The following is a 25,698-nucleotide window of genomic DNA, read 5'->3' on the forward strand; positions in this document are numbered from 1 at the left end:
TTGTAGAAGAACGAGGGAGGGAGGGAGGGAGGGAGGGAGGGAGGGAGGGAGGGAGGGAGGGAGGGAGGGAGGGAGGGAGGGAGGGGAAGGGAGTGATGTAGGGAGAGAGAGAAAGAGGAAGGGGAGAGAGGGAGAGAGGGAGGGAGAGGAGGGAAGAAAGGAAGGGGAGGAGAGAGGATACAATAGGTGAGACAAGGTGTTCTGTGGGTCAGAGGTGCTATGGCTACGGGATAAAAGCTCACAGTAGTACATACACCTGTAACCTTTTGTATTGTTCTGAATTCAATGGGGGAGATATTGTACATATGTCCAAATGTCCATACCAGCATACGTTGCTTTACTATCAGTGGAGTGTTGGGTGGATATTGGAACAAGGACCCAGAGTCTAAGATATATATATTGTGAGATAATTCTGTTTCTGTAGCATGAGGCACTACAAGTATACCGACTGGACGCTACTTCAACATACAGCTCCTGAGTGCCGCAGCAGTCTAAGCAACTGCATCTCAGTGCTAGAGGTGTCACTACAGACACTCTGGTTCAAATCCAGGCTATATCATGACTGGCTGTGATTGGGAATCACATTGGGCGGTGAACAATTGGCCCAGCGTCATCCGGGTTTGGCTGGTGTATGTCGTTATTGTAAATAAATAAAAAATCTTAACTGACTTGCCTAGTTAAATAAAATAAACAACTTTACCCTCAATCTATCTACTGAGTGTCAAGTAGAGAGGCATTGGGTCCCATTTTTACAGTATTTGGTATGGCTCAACCAGGGATCAAACTCCCAACCATCCAATCACCGGATGGAAACTCTAACAACAAGGCAACTGAGTTGATCACTAAACAATAGTCTATATAAGAAGAAGAATCTGATTTGAGACCAGTGAATTAAGACTACTCTATTAGCAAAACCCTGATCTGAAGTAAGGTCGATAAGGCAGGGCTGAGATCAATGAGGTAGCACTCCTCCATACTTTGCCATAATCTGAGATAAGAGCACTGATTTGAAATCAGTGAAATAGCTGAGCCTGATATTAATGAAAGAGATGTACTGCACTCTTCCACCCTGAGCCTTGGTTTTCCCACCCAGACCTAAAAATAGGAGAGACAAGCAAGGCTGTACTGAGATCAGAGAGGTGGTCCTTTGTAGCTCTGTTGGTAGAGCATGGTGCTTTTAACACCAGGGTAGAGGGTTTGATTCCCAGGACCACCCATACGTAAAAATATACGCACGCGTGACTGTAAGTCGCTTTGGATAAAAGTGTTGGCTAAATAGCATATCATATAATAGGTAACAACATGTCCTCCTACATGTTGAACCATGGTTTTCTAGTCGCAGCACGGCAGGCAGGAATTGTGCTGCCTCCAGCCGGGGATTTATAGAGCGCTCCGATAATGCACTGCCTCGCTCAAAAGGGGGACATAAATCTGCCTATTTTTTTTGTCAACACTTTTTTATTGGCTGATGGGGTCCTCTTCTCTCGCTCTTCTGCTTATTCTATCACACACACACACACACATACACACACACACACACACACACACACCATGAACAATGTACAATGACTATACAAAACATGAATAACACCTGCTCTTTCCATGTCAAAGACAGACCTGGTGAATCCAGGTGAAAGCTATGATCCCTTATTGATGTTGTTTTTTTATTTTTAGATCAGCTTTAATATTGCAGATAGAGTGTAGCTTTCATCAATGTAATTGTTTGCATAATTTCCAATCTCCCATATATATATACAGTACCAGAGTAACATTTGGACACACCTACTGATTCAAGGGTTTTTCTTTATTTTTCATATTTTCTACATTGCAGAATAATAGTGAAGACATCATGTAGTAACCAAAAAAGTGTTAAACAAATCAAAATATATTTGATATTTTAGAGAATCGTCAAAGTTTGCCCTTATGACAGCTTTGCATACTCTTGGTATTCTCTCATCTAGCTTCACCTGGAATGCTTTTCCAACCGTCTTGAAGGAGTTCCCACATATGCTGAGCACTTGTTGGCTGCTTTTCCTTCACTCTGAGGTCCAACTCATCCCAAACCATCTCTATTGGGTTGAGGTCAGGTGGTGGAGGCCAGGTCATCTGATGCAGCACTCATCACTCTTTCTTGGTCAAATAGCTGTTACACAGCCTGGAGGTATGTTGGGTCATTGTCATGTTGAAAAACAAATGATAGTGGGACTAAGTGCACACCAGATGGGATGGCGTATCGCTGCAGAATACTGTGGTAGCCATGCTGGTTAAGTGTGCCTTGAATTCTAAATAAATCACTCACAGTGTCAACAGCAAAGCACCCCCACACCATCACACCTCCTGCTCCATGCTTCATGGTGGGAACATGTGGAGATCCTGCGGATATCATCCGTTCACCTACTCTGCATCTCACAAAGACATGGCAGTTGGAACAAAAAATATCAAATTTGGACTCATCAGACCGAAGGATAGATTTCCACCGGTCTGATGTCCATTGCTCGTGTTTCCTCGCCCAAGCAAGTCTCATCTTATCATTGGTGTCTTTTAGTAGTGGTTTCTGTGCAGCAATTTGACCATGAAGGCCTGATTCACACAGTCTCCTCTGAACAGTTGATGTTGAGATGTGTCTGTTACTTGAATACTGTGAAGCTTTTATTTGGGCTGCAATTTCTGAGGCTGGTAACTCTAATGAACTTATCCTCTGCAGCAGAGGTAACTCGGAGTCTTCCTTTCCTGTGGCGGTCCTCATGAGAGCCAGTTTCATCATAGTGCTTGATGGTTTTTGCGACTGCACTTGAAGAAACGTTCAAAGTTTTTGAAATGTTCTGAATTGACTGACCATGTTTTAAAGTAATGATGGACTGTCATTTCTCTTTGCTTATTTGGGCTGTTCTTGCTGTAATATGGACTTGGTCTTTTCCCAAATAGTGAGGGGAAAAAAGTATTTGATCCCCTGCTGATTTTGTACGTTTGCCCACTGACAAAGAAATGATCCGTCTATAATTTTAATGGTAGGTTTATTTGAACAGTGAGAGCCAGAATAACAACAAAAAAATCCAGAAAAACACATGTAAAAAATGTTATAAATTGATTTGCATTTTAATGAGGGAAATAAGTATTTGACCCCCTCTCAATCAGAAAGATTTCTGGCTCCCAGGTGTCTTTTATACAGTAACGAGCTGAGATTAGGAGCACACTCTTAAAGGGAGTGCTCCTTATATCAGCTTGTTACTTGTATAAAAGACAGCTGTCCACAGAAGCAATCAATCAGATTCCAAACTCTCCACCATGGCCAAGACCAAAGAGCTCTCCAAGGATGTCAGGGACAAGATTGTAGACCTACACAAGGCTGGAATGGGCTCCAAGACCTTCGCCAAGCAGCTTGGTGAGAAGGTGACAACAGTTGGTGCGATTATTCGCAAATGGAAGAAACACAAAAGAACTGTCAATCTCCCTCGGCCCGGGGCTCCATGCAAGATCTCACCTCGTGGAGTTGCAATGATCATGAGAACTGTGAGGAATCAGCCCAGAACTACACGGGAGGATCTTGTCAATGATCTCAAGGCAGCTGGGACCATAGTCACCAAGAAAACAATTGGTAACACACTACGCCGTGAAGGACTGAAATCCTGCAGCGCCCTCAAGGTCCCCCTGCTCAAGAAAGCACATATACATGCCCGTCTGAAGTTTGCCAATGAACATCTGAATGATTCAGAGGACAACTGGGTGAAAGTATTGTGGTGAGACCAAAATGGAGCTCTTTGGCATCAACTCAACTCGCCGTGTTTGGAGGAGGAGGAATGCTGCCTATGACCCCAAGAACACCATCCCCACCGTCAAACATGGAGGTGGAAAAAGTATGCTTTGGGGGTGTTTTTCTGCTAAGGGGACAGGACAACTTCACCGCATCAAAGGGACGATGGACAGGGCCATGTACCGTCAAATCTTGGGTGAGAACCTCCTTCCCTCAGTCAGGGCATTGAAAATTGGTCGTGGATGGGTATTCCAGCATGACAATGACCCAAAACACACAGCCAAGGCAACAAAGGAGTGGCTCAAAAAGAAGCACATTAAGGTCCTGAAGTGGCCTAAACAGTCTCCAGACCTTAATTCCCTAGAAAATATGTGGATAGAGCTGAAGGTTCGAGTTGCCAAATGTCAGCCTCGAAACCTTAATGACTTGGAGAAGATCTGCAAAGAGGAGTGGGACAAAATCCCTGCTGAGATGTGTGCAAACCTGGTGGCCAACTACAAGAAACGTCTGACCTCTGTGATTTCCAACAAGGGTTTTGCCACCAAGTACTAAGTCATGTTTTGCAGAAGGGTCAAATGCTTATTTCCCTCATTAAAATGCAAATCAATTTCTAACATTTTTGACATGCGTTTTTCTGGATTTTTTTGTTGTTATTCTGTCTCTCACTGTTCAAATAAACATACCATTAAAATTATAGACTAATAATGTATTTGTCAGTGGGCAAACGTACAAAATCAGCAGGGGATCAAATACTTTTTTCCCTCACTGTATCTCCTGTCTACCAATCCTACCTTGTCACAACACAACTGATTGGCTCAAACGCATCAAGGAGAGAAATTCCACAAATGTACTTTTAACAAGGCACACCTGTTAATTGAAATGCATTCCAGATGACTACCTCATGAAGCTGGTTGAGAAAATGCCAAGAGTGTGTAAAGCTGTCATCAAGGCAAATGTGAAATTTGAGGCTATTTTGAAGAATCTAAAATAAAATAAAAACTGAAATGTACGTAAGTATTCAGACCCTTTACTATGAGACTCAAAGTTGAGCTCAGTTGCATGCTGTTTCCATTGATCATCCATGAGATGTTACTACAACTTGATTGGAGTCCACATGTGGTAAATTCAATTGATTGTACATGATTTGGAAAGGCACAAACTTGTCTATATAAGGTCCCACAGTTAACAGTGCATGTCAGAGCAAAAAAAGCCATGAGGTCGAAGGAATTGTCCGTAGAGCTCCGAGACAAGATTGAGTCAAGGCACAGATCTGGGGAAGGGTACAAAAAAATGTCTGCAGCATTGAAGGTCCCCAAGAACACAGTGGCCACCATCATTTTTAAATGTAAGAAGTTTAGAACCACCATGACTCTTCCTAGAGCTGGCCGTCCGGACAAACTGAGCAAACGGGGGAGAAGGGCCTTGGTCAGGGAGTTGACCAAGAACCTGATGGTGACTCTGACAGAGCTCCAGAGTTCCTCTGTGGAGATGGGAGAACCTTCCAGAGGGACAACCATCTCTGCAGAACTCCACCAATCAGGCCATTATAGTAGAGTGGCCAGACGGAAGTCACTCCTCAGTAAAAAGCACATGACAGCCTGCTTTGAGTTTGCCAAAAAGCACCTAAAGGACTCTCAGACCATGAGAAACAAGATTCTCTGGTCTGATGAAACCAAGATTGAACTCCTTGGCCTGAATGCCAAACGTCACACCTGGAGGAAACCTGGCACCATCTCTATGGTGAAGCATGGTGGTGCCAGCATCATACTGTGGGGATGTTTTTCAGCGGCAGGGACTGGGAGACTAGTCAGGATTGAGGGAAAGATGAACAGAGCAAAGTACAGAGAGATCATTGATGAAAACCTGCTCCAGAGCGCTCAGGACCTCAGACTGGGGTGAAGGTTCACCTTCCAACAGGACAATGACCCTAAGCACACAGCCAAGACAACACAGGAGTGGCTTCGGGGACAAGTCTCGGAATGTCCTCGAGTGGCCCAGCCAGAGCCTGGACTTGAACCCGATCGAACATCTCTGGAGAGACCTGAAAATAGCTATGCAGCAACGCTCCCCATCTAACCTGACAGCGCTTGAGAGGATCTGCAGAGAAGAATGGGAGAAACTCCCCAAATACAGGTGTGCCAAGCTTGTAGTGTCATACCCAAGAAGACTTGAGGCCGTAATCGCTGCCAAAGGTGCTTCAACAAAGTACTAAGTAAAGGGTCTGAATACTTTTGTAAACATTTCTAAAAACCTGTTTTTGCTTCATCATAATGGGATTTTGTGTGTAGATTGATGAGGTAAAAAACTATTTTATCCATTTTTAGAATAAGGCTGTAACACAACAAAATGTGAAAAAGTGAAGGGGTCTGAATACTTTCTGAATGCACTGTATCTCTGAACACCATCCAGTTTTGATTTATATGTGCCATTGTGCTGTGATGTTTCACAAAAGTTCTGAACCTTTCTATTCTCATCGTTTCTACAGAATGGTGCAACTGAATATTAGGAAGCTGTTCCTGATGTTTGGTATACTCAGGGTATAGGTCAGTTGCTTCTATAGAGGAAGCATGGCCTATATTGAAATAATACCTTATTTTATAATGAAGGTGGAAGTTTCTGTTAACCATAACTCTTTTTATCTTGATTTATTTTAACCTTGTGCATTGAAATATGCATTCTGTACCTCGTTTTCACATATACAGTAGTCCACCAACCTGCATCCAAAGTACTCCTGCAGTTGCCCAAATCGTATTACCGGGTAATGCTTTGCTTCCTCCATGGACTGAGTCATATTACATTTGAAGTACTGTTTGTGTGTACTTTCTGATTGAAAAATAATAGTTGTGTGTTTACCCCCCCAAAATAATAAAGCTGCAAAAGGTTCCTCGATGGAAACAGACGCTGTGGGTAGCTAAATGAAAATACACATACTATAGGTAATGAGCTATCTAAATTCATAGTTCATATTGCTTGGAATTACACAAAAGCGCAGCTCCGGGCAGCTCTGGCAAAAACCTCTGCACCGCTTTCTACTCAACCGCGAAAAAAATCCCCCCACCACGCTGCTGAGCGTGAGACATGATGGGTTGTGGGAGAAATCGTTTGAGTCACCGTGAATGCAATAATTCCTTTGTAAATAGCTTCGCCGCCTCTTCGCAGTTTTGCATACTTGGCTGCTGTCAACATGCACCAACACACATACTTACGGGCATAAACAACCAGCTCTAGGTTTGGAGCGGATGCCTTGAGGATCTCTTTGATTAAAAGGAGTGTCGTTAGTTCACGGTTCTTGAAATACAACGGTGGCTACACAGAAAATGACAGGGGAAGACCGCGCCTCAAAGTTGTCCTGTAGAACAGCCAATTCCTGAGTCTTCTCTAGTTACATAAAGGACATACAGTAGACGCACGGTTCAACTGTCGCGTGGAACATTTGAAAGAAAAGCTGCATCATGACAGAAAATAATGTTACTAAGTTACAAGTTCAGAACGGAGTTAAAGACGGCAATTGAAAATGCCATCTTTAAATGCGGCTGGTGGGCCAGGATAGCAGCAGACAGACTACATATAGAAATGCATGTAGACACGCTTTCAAATTAGTGTATTCGGCTATTTCAGCCACACCCGTTGCTGACAGGTGTGTCTCCATAGACAAACATTGGCAGGAGAATAGTCCATACTGAAGAGGTCAGTGACTTTGAACGTGGCACAGAAAGGGACCACCAAGTGCTGAAGCATGTAGTGCGTTAATATCGTTTGTCCTCAGTTGCAACATTCACTACCAAGTGCCAAACTCTCTTTGGAAGCAAAGTCAGCACAATAACTGTTCTTCGGGAGCTTCATGAAATAGGTTTCCTTGGCCTTGCAGCCAGCACACAATCCTAAGATCACCATGTGCAAAGCCAAGTGTAGACTGGAGTAGTGTAAATCTCGCTGCCATTGGACTCTGGAGGATTGGAAACGCATTCTCTGGAGTGATGAATCACGCTTCACCATCTAGCAGTCAGACAGACGAATCTGGGTTTGGCAGATGCCAGGAGAATGCTACTTGACCCAATGCATAGTGCCAACTGTGTTTGGTGGAGGAGGAATAATGGTATGGTGCTGTTTTAGTTAGTTCCTTAGTTCCAGTGAAGGGAATCGGTGTGTTTGTCGAGATTGGTGTGGAAGAAATTGACTGGCCTGCACAGAGCCCTGACCTCAACCCGATTGAATACCTTTGGGATGAATTGGAACACAGACTGTGAGCCAGGCCTAATCGCCCAACATCAGTGCCCAACCTCACTAATACTCTTGTGGCTGAATGGAAACAAGTCCCTGCAGCAATTTTCCAACATCTAGTGGAAAGCCTTCCCAGAAGAGTGGAGGCTGTTATAGCAGCAAAGGGGGGACCAACTCCATATTAATGCCCATGATTTTGGAATGAGATGTTCGACAAGCAGAAGTCCACATACTTTTGGTCATGTATTGTATCGTAAACAATGGGCTCTCATTTTCTCCTATGTTGCGGCCCTGGGGACTTAATTAGAACCGTGTTGTGCCGGCGTTTCCACCCCCATTGACTCGACAGTAATATGTTTACTTCTCACTTAGCAGCCGAGCAGTGGCTTGAAAAGTCCAACAGTCCTGAGCTACTAACTATCATGCTATCTCGAGATGAACAAAGTCTACACATTTGTGGATGGAGTTGGTGACACACCACTCATATGGGTAACTTCAGCACCACTGACCACACATTAAAACACACTCAGGCTCTTATTGCAAATCAGCACCATAGACAGCTAGTGCATTCCCTATCTCTCGCTCACGCACACACACACACACGCGCGCGCGCGCTCTGTTATAGGCTATAATCATATTCAATTGAAAATGCAGATGAAGCACAAGCTTCGCCTCCCTACTCAGATCATTAGTTTGTATCATATGCATCCATACTACTGGGTCAACAGATAGAGGCAGATAGGTATATTTGGCGCATGTGAAGCCAGACCCAAAGGCTGCTTTCTTTCCGAAGCACAGGGAAATGCGCGGAGCAACACCTTATCACGCATCCGGCAACTGCCACTGCTGCCAGACAAAGTGACAGGTGCAACATTTGTTATTACGCTCCCCAAACAGCAGCCACAGTCTACGGGGAGTTTATTCATGTGTACCTGGTGCCAAATCCACCAATTTACCTGTGGCAACGGAGTGGCTCGTGAGCAGCACGAGAGCAGTTAGTCTCATATGTGCTATAACACAGATATATTTAGCTCACCGATGGAGTGCAGTCCGCAATCCATTAACGATATAAATTAATCGCTCATCATTCTGCAATAAAAAAACATTAGCCTAAAAAGCCTGTGATGATAATTATATGGCTGATAACAAAATATTTTACCTTTATTTAACTAAAAACACATCCTTATTTTCAATGACGGCCTAAGAACAGTGGGTTAATAACTGCCTGTTCAGGGGCAGAATGACAGATTTGTACCATGGGGGGTTTGAACTTACAACCTTCCGGTTACTAGTCCAACGCTCTTACCACTAGGCTACCCTGCCGCCCCAATATGCACCATCATCACCAGCATCGGCATCATTATAACAATATCTGATAAGTAGGGGCTTACTCATATTTATATCAGCATCAGGACATTATATGCCTAAATAGTCCTCATCATCAATAAGATATCAGACTACTTTCTACTATTCTTACCACCTCATATCTCTTCAAAAACCCAAGATCTGTCTCGGTCGGTTCGAGTAGGCAGGCAATAACATGCCTATCACATGGTGAGGGACCATATCCATAGGCAGATGTCACAGTGAAAACTTGGACACATTGATACACTCAATGCAGCGGCACCACTCCTCCTGATAAGAAGTGACAGGTCCCAGAGGCACCTCCACTCGGAAATAGACCTATCAGCCAGCCTCCCTATAATTCACCCTCTGCCCCGACTGCTTTACAAATCACAGCCATTTAACCATTTGATATCAGAGATTCGAAATAAAAAAGAATCACAGCGCAATCAGCCCACATTAGAGGTGAAAATACTCCGATATGGACGCTCTCTCCTCTCCCTATATTCCTCCCTGCCATTGCCGCTTCTTCAATAATAAGAAAATTGCAAAGTGACAGAGAGAGCGCACCACGCAAGGGGTAGGGAGCGCCAAGTTCCCCTTAACCTACCTTTCACTGTGTGACAGGCACACAGCCCCACTGCAACCCCGGCCATCAGCAGCACCACCTCGGATATTCTCTGCATCTTCATGGCGTGGTGAGAGCGAAATGCAGACAGGGCACGGTGACCTCTTTATCTCTCTCTCTCTCTCTCTCGATCCTTTCCGCCTGCTCCTTCTATTCAGCTTGTCCCAACGTTTTCTCTCCTTCAAGCCGTAAAACTGTTCACTAATGATATGTCCGACTTCGACTAAAGATAGCGAGCAAAGAGTGTAATAATACACACAGCGAGGCAGAGAGGGAGGCTTCTTCCGTGAAGAAACGGTGAAGCTGCGCGGTATAGTTAACAGAGCTCGTTCAATGGTTGTTGGATGCCCAACTAACTGCTTAGTGATAAAACGGGACCGGAGACCAACGCTCCCCGGGACTAGACTGTTACGTCACGGGGAGGAGAGATATGGATTCATATTCATATTTTTTTCTGTCATACCGCTCCCTCCTATCACTCAGCACTAAACAGCACCGCGATCACACACTTCTTCATTGTCTGGAATTATTAATCTGGCCAATTTTACAAGAATAATTCATTGTGAATATTATACTGATATTTAGCTCATTAGGCTACCACTGTCACGAGACCAACCGAGGATGTATCTTACCCACTTGCCTCCACATACAGGTATCCATAGCTTTGGGAAGATGTTTTGAGTAGGGGGTGCTGAGCGCAGGAGGGGTTGAAAACAAATAACCTTTCTAATGAAGTATAGCTGATTATTCAGGTGCTGGCTGTCAATAAATAGCAATGCATCTAAAATGCGTGTGAAGATAAGGTTTCTTAAATATAATTTGAAATGTTGAGACAAGAATAAAGAGGAGGGGTGTGTAGCGAAGATATAGGCGCGTCTCTCTCCAGAACGCGCTCAACTCTCTGCTCTGAGCTGTCTTCTGCCAATTACTGCGCATTCATTGTTTTATTGTGTTAATTGTTTGCCCTTTGATCAGTTCCTCATTTACTCTTAATCCCTGTCATTTGGTTACATTAATTTATGTTAATGCGATTAATTTGGATTAATTTGGGCTTTACAGTCAATGTTTCTCATTCTTGGAGTGGAAATGTTGTTTGCAGAGTTCACAACTTGCTACACTTGTGAGAAACACGTTTTGGTTTATTTCATACAGTGGCTGTTGGTGGAGCATGGCCTTATTTCTATTACAGCATATTGGATGACTGTTATTCATATTCCATTAAGCCAGTTCAATGTAACATTGATAGGCTTAGGCTACTACATGATACTTACATTTTCCGTATACCCATCATCAGGTTGCTACACCCCTAATATTCAGATTAAAGATTATAAGTAGATGCACAGGTCAAGAGGCAAATTGGAGTAATCAAGATTGCAGACAGTGACATATTACATACCTCCTTACACACTCTTGCCTGAATCTAGCTGATCTAGAGTGTAATAATTAGTCCAAACAGTTGCAAATGAGGGTTTCTATTGGACAAATGCAGGTAGGTTTATCCCCGTTTTGTTCCGTTTGCGTCAGTTTAAGACAAGTCTTTCAACAGAATCGGCGGAATGAACACTCCCCTGACCACCCTTGCCATGAAGTTTACTTTCATAGCAGCCACATAAAAACACCATCATCACTTTGCTCATTGTATATTTCCTTATTGCATCTATGTGCTCTCCTCTCACCTTTTTCCTTCATTTGTGGACTTCATTGCACAGGCAAACAAATCTTTCCAAGCTTTTCCCTTCATTTGTGGACTTCATTGCACAGGCAAAAAAATCTTTCCAAGCTAAACCTTCATACCGCATAACCGGTTACTGCCACACACAGCCTACATCGTTGTTAATGTCAACATATTAGCTAACGTCATAGTCAACATAGCTACTAGAACTAACACTTTAGTAAACCCACTACAATCACGCAGCACAGTGTAAAGCAAGCAGTTTAGCAGTTACACCAGCGGGCCCCAGTGGCAATAAATTAATAAAACCAAAAGATTACCTTGACTTGGAAGAGTTCTAGTGTTGGATAGCCTTAGCCAGCTAGCTAACATTAATAGCATTCCTCTCTGTTTGAGCTGGGTGTTTGAGAAGGATACATTAGGTAGCTTTGTTAGCTAGCTAAGTAACTGAAAAAAATACAACAAAATCTCTCTCTCTCTCTCTCTGGTTCTCTTTAAATTTTTAAAATAAATACATTTGTTAAAAACTATTGTCTTTCTCTCTCTGAGTCAACTACTCACCACATTTTATGCACAGCAGTGCTAGATATGCTTTCAGCACTAGATACATTGTCTGATCCATTGATTGGGTGGACAACATGTCATTTCATGCTACAAGAGCTCTTATAGGTTGGAGGACATCCTCTGGAAGTCGTCATAATTACTGTGTATGTCAATGGAAGGGGGTTAGAACCACGAGCCTCCTAGGTTTTGTATTGAAGTCAATGTATGCAGAGGAGGACGGAAGCTAGCTGTCCTCCAGCTATACAGTACACCTTCATTGCAAAACAGTGTGTTTTAATCAGTTATTTGGTGATGTGAATATATTTAGTATAGTTTTATCTGGAAAGGACAACCTTTTTAATGTTTCACTATTTTTATTTTTATGAAATTCACTGAGTAGGAATGGTCCACCCCTTCCTCCTCTGAGGAGCCTCCACTGATTTCATACCATTCAAACCATACCGTTTTTTTCATTGTATTTTGTTTGGAGGCTCAATGTGAGAAATGAGCAATTGTCTGGTTTCTCTGTCCTCTTAATGTTTACTGAGCATGTGAATCTGACACTCATAGAAGTAGGCTAAATGGCCTGCTTGTAGGAAATGTAGGATGTCTGATTGTCTTCTCTCACCACCACTAATAAGCTGAGCTTCTCGGTTATATTTTTTCTTCACCTCACAGTGTCAACGAAGTCAATAAAATCAAATCCATTGTGAATAGATACAGTTCCTCACAGTATTTGAATAATGTTTCCAACACTCTCCCTCTTGATAATCACCAGGCCTCGGTATGAAAGAGCAAAATGTCATGCTCTGAAGATCCCATAAATCCAGTGGAATCATCATAAAATACCTGAACACATTTCCCTTTGCGCAAAACAGTTGTGTCTGTCCAAAATTCACTGGCCAGGGAAACTCTGAAGGCCGGGAAAAGGCTAATTGATACAATGTTGCAATTTCGCTAGACAGCTTTGGGCTGAACCTTCATATATACTGGGTATACCAAACATTAGGAACACCTTCTTAATATTGACTTTGTTTTCATAATATAGAGTTTTATTTGTTTTAATATGTTGATCTATAGGCTAATATAGCTTCATGAGCTGTTTATTCAATTGTGGGGTTTGAATAGAGCGAGAAGACAACCACATATATGGTGAGATTCACAACATAGGTACACAATCCATTATAGCTCTTAAAGTAACCTACATTCAGTGTACGATATTAAATTAGGCCTACAGCATCATTTAGTGTGCAGTTATTCTTTTGGTAATTCATCTGTTACCAGAAATATCTACATGTTAATATTATTTTCTGATTACAATTGTTATGTCTCATCTTTTAACAAAATGCAATCTATTAGCTTCCAAAATGTAAGTAGGTACAGTATATCTAGCTTTCCGATTGAACATTCTGATGGAATGGCTTGTGCTGTACTTTTACCCAGCATGCACTGAGTGAATGTTGGAAAGATATCTTGGTTATTTTCTAAACATAGCAATGTGAATGCAAAGAGGACTTGGACCTTAAAAAAGGTGAAGTGAACTGCAAAAGAGTTGAGTCCTCATTTAAAGGCAAAGGCAGTGTGAATGCAAAGAGAACGGAGATATTTTGGGTTTTTTTAAACCCAGAGTTCACTTTAAAAAGACTGAGATCGGTTATTTTAAAGTCGACTGACTGTCATTATCGGGTATTGTGTGTAGATTGATCAGGACATACATTATTTTTTTTAAAAATTAGAATAAGGCTGTAACGTGAAAAAATGTGGTCACACTTTATTTGGGGAGGATGGGCTCGTGATAATGGCTGTAGCGTAATGACTGGCATGTTTGATGCCATTCCATTTGCACCGATCCAGACATTATTATAAGCCATCCTCCTCTCAGCAGCCTCCACTGGAAAACACCCTCAGTTCCTTTCTGCTTATTTCTTTAGCCACCAATTCCTCATGGTGAATCAATGTGTCCTTATAGGCTGGTGCTCTAGAATTAACGGCATTTTTATTTTTAGATTAGTAACATTTTAATTCCAATTTGTATTATTAACCACGTGACAATGACTTCAAAAGATCGGTAGAACTGGTCAATCAAATAAATGGTAAGCTTTCCAAATGTGAAACTTGCATTGTGGAGAAAAGCACTCACCTCGATCCAGGGCAAGCGAGTGGAAAGCACCACTCGCTGCCTGGGCCGCTCCCAGCACTGTGTTGATTGCTGGACTAGTGGGCTAGCACACCTACAGTACGTGTTTGACATGGGCAAGAGCAGGCCTGTGAGCAGCGGTCGAAATGATGTTAGTGGGCAAATGGACAAAGTCAAATCAAAACCCAACCTCCATTTACCCTTTGCGACCAGCGGATGTCCACACTCAGTTTTCCACCTGATTGACCCTATGACCAAAATGATCTGATTTACAATTTGTAGTCAATTTAAACACTAGAATAACTGTTTCACACTCATACCGATGTCACATAGTCCGCTTTCAAAGGCATTCATTGCTTTGTAAAGGCAGTCACTCTTTAAATATGTCCTCAGCTTCAGAGAAAGAAGCAAACAGCAGAGGCCAGAAGAAGTGCTACCTGTCCTGTCCTGCTGTTCTTTTCCTGTCTCTGCGATTTAAAGTATATGAATCACCAACTGTGGTTGCCACCTCACGACATCCTCTCCCAGTCAGGTAACATTTAGACAATAAACCAGTCTCTGTCAGCTTGCATGTTGTGACTCCAAATTGAATTGCAAGACTAGTGCTCACGCAGGTCAGAAGCTGCCCTTTCATGTGGTGCACTCCAAGCCTGCTGAGTGAGTTTGTTTTCTGTTCCCTATCTGCCTGCTCTGTCTGTCTGCCTGCTCTGTCTGTCTGTCTGTCTGTCTGTCTGTCTGTCTGTCTGTCTGTCTGTCTGTCTGTCTGTCTGTCTGTCTGTCTGTCTGTCTGTCTGTCTCTGTCTGTCTGTCTGTCTGTCTGTCTGTCTGTCTGTCTGTCTGTCTGTCTCTGTCTGTCTGTCTGTCTGTCTGTCTGTCTGTCTGTCTGTCTGTCTGTCTGTCTGTCTGTCTGTCTGTCTGTCTGTCTGTCTGTCTGTCTGTCTGTGTGTGTGTGTGTGTGTGTGTGTGTGTGTTGTTTATTGGCCGGTGAGCTGAGCAATCTGATTAATACTCTTTTAAATTTCCTGAGTATCTCAAGAGGGGCATTCCTGCTGGAATGCAGTGCAATCGGAAATTATTCAGGCCCCTTCACTTTTTCCACATTTTGTCACATTACAGCCTTATTCTAAAATTGATTAAATTGTGTTTTCCCCTCATCAATCTACACACAATACTCCATAATGACAAAGGAAAAACAGGTTTGCAAATGAATTTAAACCCCCCCCAGAAATTTCACATTTACTTAAGTATTCAGACCCGTTACTCAGTACTTTGTTAAAGCACTTTTGTCAGCGATTAAGTCCTCAAGTCTTCTTTGGTATGACGCTACAAGCTTGGCACAAGCTTGGACACCTGTATTTGGGGAGTTTCTCCCATTTTTCTCTGCAGATCCTCTCAAGCATTGTCAGGTTGGATGGGGAGCGTCGCTGTACAGCTATTTTCATGTCTTTCCAGAGATGTTCGATCGGGTTCAAGTACGGACTCTAGCTGGGCCACTCAAGGACCTTCAGAAACTTGTCCCAAAGCCACTGCTGCGTTGTGTTGGCGGTGTGCTTAGGGTCGGTGTCCTGTTAGAAGGTGAACCTTCACCGCAGTCTGAGTTCCTGAATGCTCCGGTGCAGGTTTTCTAAAACACATTTTTTCTTTGTCATTATGGGGTATTGTGAGTGGATCGATGAGGAAAGACATTGATTTCATGTATTTTAGAATAAGGCTGTAACATAACAAAATGTGGAAAAAGTCAAAGGGTCTGAATACTTTCCGAATGTACTGTATCTCTGCATTCTCTGCCTGGACTAGTCTATTCAGGGAGAGGATGGAGAATAGTCATGTAGACAGTGTTATCTATCTAGCACATAATTCGGTGTGATGACAATACGTAGAGACCAGTTAGTTATCAGATCAAATATCAGCTTCAAATAGCCTAGAACGGATGAATGGGTGACCGGATGAATGGGTGACCGGATGAATGTATGAACGGGTGAATAGATGAATGGGTGACCGGAGGAATGGATGAACGGGTGAATGGATGACCGGATGAATGGGTGACCGGATGAATGTATGAACGGGTGAATAGATGAATGGGTGACCGGATTAATGGATGAACGGATGAATGGGTGAATGGGTGACCGGATGAATGGTATCCGCATCTTCAGATATCAGCATGGTCATATTCCGTATTATCAGTGCTGCAATGATAGTGAAGACTATTTCTTGGGTCAGTGTTTTACAACACTGAGAACAAACTCCTTTCATTATCATAGCCCAGCATCATGTTAATAGCCCATCTAATATCCTTCCTTCTATTTACTGCTCCCATTGCCTTCAGCTTTTCTTCATTACAAAACGCTTCCGGGCCGGCCATGGTGTGTGCTGTTTGGAGGGAGATGAGTGGAGTGGTTGCTGGGTGGCTGCCAGGTCAGACGTGGAGTGATCAGACACACAAACACACACACACACACACACACACACACACACACACACACACACACACACACACACACACACACACACACACACACACACACACACACACACACACGCACGCACACACGCACGCACACACACACACACACACACACACACACACACACACACACACACACACACACACACACACACACACACACACACACACACACACACCAGACCAGACCAGACATGGAGAGGAATGGAGCAGAAAGGAGCTGTTGGAGGGAGATAGACTTTTATGTTGGACTGTGCTCTGGCCAATGCCTCTGAACTGAATAGCTCTGAGACAGACACACTCTCTCTGTCTACTCTCCACCCATCCTGAACATGTCCGACACAGTCTTCAGCTCTCTCCAGAACTCGCCATCTCTCTCCAGAGCACTTCAGTACTCTCCAGAACACTTCAGTACTCTCCAGCTCTCTCCAGAACTCTCCAGAACTCGCCAGAACACTCAAGTTCTCTCCAGAACTCTCCAACTCTCTCCAGAACACTCAAGTTCTCTCCATCTCTCTCCAGAACTCTTCAGTTCTCTCCCGAACTATCCAGCCACCCCCGGCTATGCTACAGTCTGGCCACTTGCTATAGAAAAAGAGAGGGAGAGGGAAGGAAAGGATGGAGAGATGGAGAGAAATGTTGCTCTGTTCGTGTGCTGTTTTGTTTTCGATTGGGTTGGGATGGAAGTTAATAGCAGGTCTTATCATAATCACAATCCCAGTACTGATCCTTTCCATAAAAGACACATAAAGAGCACAAAGTTTGTCGTTTCCAGATGCTCAGTGAGACACAGAGAGACACTGAAATTAGAACTTTCACTACGTTTCTCTCTCTCTGTCTCTCTCTCTTTCTCTGTAAAATGTTCCATCACAGAAGCCTTAGGGGGTACAGATAATCACTTTAGTTTAGAGAAAATGAGCTGGGCTGGAAAGCTACATTACTTCGCCCTGTCTTCTGTGTTGTTCTGTCTGAAAGTCATTTTCTTTGCACTTGCCATTAGACAACTAAAGCCATTTGCAAATCCAAAGAAGCGTTGTGCCACTGTGTTCATCAGAATGTTCAATGCATTCCTTAAGTCAATTATAACCGGAGCTCTCGTCTGCCTGCTTATCCAGACGCTAAGGCTGGTGTCACCCACCGCTCGACTCAAGCATTAGGCTGCCAGTGGCAGTGGCTTGAGCTCCCTCCCTGCCTTTGTGGTTCTGTTGTGGTTGTGGTTTGAATGAGTGGCTGTGTGATGAGTATGTTATGTGTGGTCAGTATGTCATTAAAATCAGTTTGTGGTAATTTTGTTATCACTGTATGATAATTATGATCCGATTATAATGTCAGAATCCAGTTGCAATACAATCTCAGTGATGATCCTAAGCTCCCTGAGGTAACTGGTTTGAAGTCACTATGCAGAGCAGTAGCTGTGATCAGAGTGAGGTCAACAAGTGGTCACTATATGGTTATCATGTGGTTAGTCCATCAGTTGGTGGTTACTACATGAAAGCCCTCAGGTCTAAACATGTCGATCTAGTTCCACCTCCAGCCCTGTGGTTTCCACTGTCCTGCGGTGGGCTGCAGAGTCTCTGCTAACATTTATTGCCAGTTATGGAGTGTTTGAATAATAGATTCTGGTTCTATTTAAGATCCTGACGGGGACAAACTACATTGGCCGGTATGTACAGGCCAATATCTCTCCTCCCTCCACTGCCAGAATAGGACCCCTATCTGACGGATGGTGGAACCTCTAGCCAATAGAGGAGCCAGTTGGAATTGATCTGCGGTTTCATAGCGGCCCAGCCCTTAGTGTCATAACCGACCAGATCATTAGGAAATAAAGGTACGGTGCATTAGTACATCTATTAGTGAATTGAGCCGTACACCACAATCAAATTGGGCCATTGTGTTTGGCGTGAGGCTTCCATCTATTAGCCTGCATGGCTGGTGTAGGGAGAGTATGGAGAGGGGGGTAGGGAGAGAGGGGTAGGGAGAGGGAGAGAAGAGTAGGGAGAGGGAGGGCTAGGGAGAGGGAGAGAGGGGTAGGGAGAGAGGGGTAGGGAGAGGGAGAGAAGAGTAGGGAGAGGGAGGGCTAGGGAGAGGGAGAGAGGGGTAGGGAGAGGGAAAGAGGGGTAGGGAGAGAGGGGTAGGGAGAGAGGGGTAGGGAGAGGGAGAGAGGGGTAGGGAGAGGGAAAGAGGGGTAGGGAGAAAGGGGTAGGGAGAGAGAGAGAGATAGAGAGAGGGGTAGGGAGAGAGGGGTAGGGAGAGAGGGATAGGGAGAGAGGAGTAAGGAGAGGGAGAGAAGAGTAGGGAGAGGGAGGGAGGGGTAGGGAGAGGGAGAGAGGCGTAGGGATAGGGAAAGAGGGGTAGGGAGAGAGGGGTAGGGAGAGAGGAGTAGGGAGGGGGAGGGGGGGTAGGGAGAGGGAGAGAGGGGTAGGGAGAGGGAGGGAGGGGTAAGGAGAGAGGGGCAGGGAGAGAGAGAGAGAGGGGTAGTGAGAGAGGGGTATGGAGAGAGGAGTAGAGATAGAGAGGGGGGTAGGGAGAGGGAGAGAGGGGTATGGAAAAAGAGAGGGGTATGGAGAGTGAGAGAGGGGTATGGAGAGGGAGAGAGGGCTATGGAGAGGGAGAGGGGTATGGAGAGGGAGAGAGGGGTATGGAGAGAGGGGTAGGGAGAGAGGAATAGGGAAAGGGAGAGACGGGTAGGGAGAGGGAGAGAGGGGCAGGGAGAGGGAGAGGGAGAGAGGGGTAGGGAGAGGGAGAAGGTGAGAGAGAGAGAAAAAAATGCAATCCATATGTCCATATGTATGGCTGTGCAGCTCAGTTGGCTTTAGCTGGTAGAGCTTCAGCACCATCAACAGATCAATCACACACACACACACACACACACACACACACACACACACACACACACACACACAGCCTATTTCAGCTCCACGGACAGCAACATTCCTCATTTATATTATATACTATAGTACTCGGTGTGCTTCCGTATCTTTAGTCTCTGGTTCTGCTGCTGCTGCCTTGTGAAGCTCCTGCTTGGCTCCTTCAAGGCCATGACATTTGTACAGCCTCTGAGTGAATCTGTAGGGGGGGAAAAAAGATACATGGAAACCATGTAAACGGGCAGTAGATTGGGGTGAGAGCACAGCACAGCACTCTGACGTGATGCACACTGACAATGTAAAGTCCTGTAGTCTGCATGTTGCCAACAGTGAGATAGAAACACAGATGAGTTACACCGGGAGGTCACGCTCCCTCTCTCCTCTCTCTCTTCATCCTCCTCTCCTTCTTCCTTGTCTTTCAAATTGCAGAACTGCTCTCCAGCATAGCCTAAAATGTTCATACAGAGCTCAATCAAATTTTCTCAAGTAGAAATAGATTGAAATAGACTATAAATAGATTGAAATAGATAGAGAATGGCAATACAAGTATCCCTTCTTAGCGCTAGGGTCCTTTTTTCAGAATTTCCGCCTGACTGACGGGCCAAAAGGAAACTGCCTGTTACTCAGGCCCAGAAACCAGGATATGCATATAATTGGTATCATTGGATAGAAAACACTTTGAAGTTTGTATAAGTATTAAAATAATGTATGACACTATGCAACAATTGAAAAAAACAACCAGAGTTTTTTACATTGTTTTTAGATCCCATGCTCTTTCAATGGAAAGCTATGGGTCCTATGCAATCCCAGCTCCCAGATTGCAATTCCTATGGCTTCCACTAGATGTCAACAGTCTTTGTTCAAGGTTTCAGGCTTGTTTCTTCCAAAACGAGGAACAATTTTGAGTTTTGGTACCGGGAGTCACAGTTGGAATTCAGTCTGTGGGCGCGCGACGAAGAGGACGCGCACTTGCTAATTTTACTTTTCTATTGAACATACTTCTTTCCATATGAAATATTATAGTCTATTTACATTTTAGGGTACCTGAGGATTAAATAGAATAGTAGTTTGACTTGTTGTAACAGTGTTTAGCGGTAGCTTTTTTGGATTCTTTTGTTTGCATGTTGAACGAATGGATTACTGAAATCGATGGCGCCAACTAAACAGACTTTTTGGGACATAAAGAAGGATTTTATCTAACAAAACGACCATGCATGTTGTAGCTGGGAACCTTGGGATTGCATACAGAGGACGATTTTCAAAAAGTAAGTGATTATTTCATCGCTATTTGTGATTTCATGAAGGCTGTGCTGGTTGAAAAATATGTTGATGTGGGGCGCCGTCCTCAAACAATAGCATGGTATGCTTTTGCTGTAAAGCCTATTGTAAATCAGACAATGCAGTTAGATTAACAAGAATTTAAGCTTTTAACCGATGTAAAATACTTGTATTTTGTCACACCCTGGCCATAGGGAGGCTTTTATTCTCTATTTTGGTTAGGCCAGTGACTAGGGTGGGCATTCTATGTTCATTTTCTATGGTTCTGTGGTTCTCAATCAGAGGCATCTGTCTATCGTTGTCTCTGATTGAGAACCATACTTAGGTAGCTTTTTCCCACATGGGTTTTGTAGGTAGTTGATTTCTGTTTAGTGTTTTTCACCTTTCGGGACTGTTTCGGTTATTCCCTTTGTTCTTTTTGTATTTAGTGTTCAGTGTCAATAAACAAACATGAACACGTACCACGCCGCACTTTGGTCCTCACCTTCTTCCACCAACAGCCATTACAGTATGTTCATAAATGTTTAATATTACGATTATTTATTTGAATTGCACGCCCTCTACTTTCACCAGATGTTGTCGACAGGTATCCCGCTGACGGGACACCTAGCTCTAAGAAGAGGCCATAGAATGGATACAGGGAACACTGTTTTTTGGATTGACAATATGAATTGTAAGTAAAGCTAGCCTGCAGCCTGAGCCTAACTAAGACATTGTGCTGGCTGCAGGCAATCTCAATACCCCAGCTACTCAATCACAGGCAGACTAGGAAGACAGTAGAGAGCTGGGGCGAGGGAGTTGGAGGGAGGGATGGAGGGAGGGAGGGGGGTGGGGGGTAGGTAAGGTGAGTGGGAGGGAGGGAGGAATTATTAGCTGCCCAGTGTGTGGCAATATGCCATAGCCCTGAGAGGTATTCATTCTCAGTCAGTATTTCAGATTGGATTTTCAAATACAGCAATTGTTATTACGTACCTTCCATTTCCATTCACTCTAGAACCGTTTCACACCACTAGAGTTGAACTATTTCTATTACTCGACGATCACTGACGTAATTATTCAACAGGACTGAAGCAAGCTAAGTGACTCACGGCTTCTTTCACAGAGAGATAGAATGAAGAAGAGAAAAATAGATTTTTTGAGCAATGGAGGATTTAAGGATAGTACCACTATCTGCTCTCAGCTGCCTCTTCCCTGAGCCTCAGCCCAGCCTCCCTGAAGTGCTTTATTTCCATGTTGTGTTGTGTGTTCTCTCTAGTTACCCTAGTTCTCTGGCCCAGATGTGGATCCAGCAGATTCCCAAAATTAGAGGCTGTGTCCATATGGAATGGGGATTTAAGAGTAGCACGGTGAAGGATGGAGGGGTTACTTTATGGGGAGGAAAAGGTGGGAGGATAGAGGGATATCTGGAAGGAGGGAGGAAGAGATTCACCTCATAGACAAGCTGTATGGAATGGAGGATGACCGATAGGAGTAGGAATGGAGAGGGAGAATTCGAATTCGAAAACAAATCCAATTTTGATAAACTCCCATATCTACTGGGTGAAATTCCACAGTGTGCCATCACAGCAGCAAGATTTGTGACCTGTTGCCACGAGAAAAGGGGAACTAGTGAAGAACAAACACCATCGTAATCTTGTGTTTATCTTGTGTACTTTAACCATTTGTACATTGTTAAAACACTGTATATATATATGTATATACATATACACTGCTCAAAAAAATAAAGGGAACACTTAATTAATAAATAAAGGTAACACTTAAACAACACAATGTAACTCCAAGTCAATCACACTTCTGTGAAATCAAACTGTCCACTTAGGAAGCAACACTGATTGACAATAAATTTCACATGCTGTTGTGCAATTGGAATAGACAACAAGTGGACATTATAGGGAATTAGCAAGACAACCCCAATAAAGGAGTGGTTCTGCAGGTGGGGACCACAGACCACTTCTCAGTTCCTATGCTTCCTGGTTGATGTTTTGGTCACTTTTGAATGCTGGTGGTGCTTTCACTCTAGTGGTAGCATGAGACGGAGTCTACAACCCACACAAGTGGCTCAGGTAGTGCAGCTCATCCAGGATGGAACATCAATGCGAGCTGTGGCAAGAAGGTTTGCTGTGTCTGTCAGCGTAGTGTCAAGAGCATGGAGGCGCTACCAGGAGACAGGCCAGTACATCAGGAGACATGGAGGAGGCCGTAGGAGGGCAACAACCCAGCCGCAGGACCGCTACCTCCGCCTTTGTGCAAGGAGGAGCACTGCCAGAGCCCTGCAAAATGACCTCCAGCAGGCCACAAATGTGCATGTGTCTGCTCAAACGGTCAGAAACAGACTCCATGAGGGTGGTGTGAGGGCCCGACGTCCACAGGTGGGGGTTGTGCTTCATTTTTTTGAGCAGTATATATATATATATATATATATATATATATATATATATATATATATATATATATATATATATATAATATGACATTTGTAATGTCTTTATAGTTCTGAAACTTCTGTATGTTTAATGTTTACTGTTAATTTTTATTGTTTAGAGAGAGAGAGAGAGAGAGAGAGAGAGAAAGAGTGAGAGAGAGTAGGGCAGGGAGACAGAGAGAGAAAGAGTGTGTGAGAGAGAGAGAGAGAGAGAGTAGGGCAGGGAGAAAGAGAGAGAAAGAGAGAGAGAGAGAGTAGGGCAGGGAAACAGGGAGAGAAAGAGTGAGAGAGAGAGAGAGAGAGAGAGAGAGAGAGAGAGAGAGAGAGAGAGAGATTAGGTCAGGGAGACAGAGAGAGAGAGAGAGAGTAGGGCAGGGAAACAGAGAGAGAAAGAGTGAGAGAGAGAGAGAGAGAGAGAGAGAATAGGGCAGGAAGACAGAGAGAGAAAGAGAGAGAGAGAGTAGGGCAGGGAAACAGAGAGAGAAAGAGTGAGATATAGAGAGAGAGAGAGAGAGAGAGAGAGAGTAGGTCAGGGAGACAGAGAGAGAGAGAGAGAGAGAGAGTAGGGCAGGGAAACAGAGAGAGAAAGAGTGAGAGAGAGAGAGTAGGGCAGGGAGACAGAGAGAGAGAGAGTAGGGCAGGAAGACTGAGAGAGAGTAGGGCAGGGAGACAGAGAGAGAGAGAGAGAGTAGGGCAGGGAGACTGAGAGAGAGAGAGAGAGAGAGAGAGAGAGAGTAGGGCAGGGAAACAGAGAGAGAAAGAGTGAGAGAGAGAGAGAGAGAGAGAGAGAGAGAGAATAGGGCAGGAAGACAAGAGAGAGAAAGAGAGAGAGAGAGTAGGGCAGGGAAACAGAGAGAGAAAGAGTGAGATATATATATATATAGAGAGAGAGAGAGAGTAGGTCAGGGAGACAGAGAGAGAGAGAGAGAGAGAGAGTAGGGCAGGGAAACAGAGAGAGAAAGAGTGAGAGAGAGAGAGTAGGGCAGGGAGACAGAGAGAGAGAGAGAGAGAGTAGGGCAGGAAGACTGAGAGAGAGTAGGGCAGGGAGACTGAGAGAGAGAGAGAGAGAGAGAGAGAGAGAGAGAGAGAGAGAGAGAGAGATAGAGAGAGAGAGAGAGTAGGGCAGGGAAACAGAGAGAGAAAGAGTGTGTGTGTGAGAGAGAGAGAGAGAGAGAGAGAGAGAGAGAGAGTAGGGCAGGGAGACAGAGAGAGAAATAGAGAGAGAGAGAGAGAGAGAGAGAGTGAAAGTAGGGCAGGAGGACAGAGTGTGAGAGAGTGAGAGAGCAAAGCCCTTTGAATTGAGAAAGATAGCAGAGTCACCTGTGCAATATGGATGCTAGATTCTTCTCCATTGACTTCATGACATTTTCCTCTGTACTCTACTTTACAGTTGGGGGATGGGTAAAGAGGAAAAAAGATGGGAACTTATTCCTGAATATTTCTGATTGTTTAACCAAGAGCCAAATGGCACATCCAGTTGATAAAGGGGTTCAGGTTAGGAAGAGCAGGACTGAGGAACGGGGGGAAATAGGAAATGAAAGACAGGCCTTGGGGAGAGAGAAGAGAGGGAGAGAAGGCCCACATTTCAGATAGAGGTAGTCGATGCCAAATGTCTTTGGACATGGTTTAGGGGGGAGAGGAGAGAGAGGAAGATAGAGAGAGAGCGAAAGCAGAGAGAGAAAAATTGCACTCTTAAATCAACAAAGTCTGGGATTTGGGGAGGGTGCTGTAGTGTGGATTGTTTTTTCATTAGATGAGTGTAGGGTGAGATTATGTGCCATGATTTTGTGGCTGTTAAATGTGTGTGTGTGTTCGTGTGTATGCCTGAGTGCAGGTCCGTGCATGTGAGTGAGTGTGTACATGCCTATGTGTGTGTATGTGTTTTAGTATCCACAAAACATCTGTCAGTGCTGATTTAATCATGTTGTGTTTAACGGGGATGATTCCACCATGTGGACTAGTGGTAAGGCTTTAACGCTAGCGTTACCGCTAGCGGGACACCTTCCGGTGAAACTGGGGTGCACGCAATTCAAATAAATAATGATAATAATTATAAATATTGTCTTATATTGGTTAAAACCAATTCTTGTTAATCAAACTATACTGTCCAATTTACAATAGGCTTTACAGTGAAAGCATGCCATGCAATTGTTTGAGGACGGCACATCAACACATCAACATATTTTTCCACCGGCACAGGTTTCATAAATTCACAAATAGCGATTAAATAATCACTTACTTTTTGAAAATCTTCCTCTGATTTGTCATCCAAAGGGTCCCAGCTATAACAAATCCTTATTTATATCCCAAAGAGTCAGTTTAGTTGGCGCCATCGATTTGAGTAATTGGAGTAAGGTTTGAGTAAACCTTG

At 43.9% G+C, this 25,698-nt stretch overlaps 1 protein-coding gene across 2 annotated transcripts in view; it reads right to left on the minus strand.

Annotated features, from left to right (window-relative positions):
* LOC110507154 (calsyntenin-2) overlaps nucleotides 1-10,356 on the minus strand; it is a 445,555-nt gene extending 435,199 nt beyond the window's left edge. For both annotated transcript variants that reach the window (XM_036965819.2, XM_036965818.2), the window contains exon 1: nucleotides 9,927-10,356. In XM_036965819.2, the coding sequence (XP_036821714.2) occupies nucleotides 9,927-10,008 (82 nt within the window). In that variant the 5' untranslated portion in view covers nucleotides 10,009-10,356. The remainder of the gene's footprint in view (nucleotides 1-9,926) is intronic.
* Between the last annotated feature and the right edge of the window lie 15,342 nt (nucleotides 10,357-25,698).

The sequence above is a fragment of the Oncorhynchus mykiss genome, chromosome 27 (genome assembly GCF_057628025.1).
Source record: "Oncorhynchus mykiss isolate SJ-2025 chromosome 27, ASM5762802v1, whole genome shotgun sequence".
NCBI lineage: Eukaryota > Metazoa > Chordata > Actinopteri > Salmoniformes > Salmonidae > Oncorhynchus > Oncorhynchus mykiss.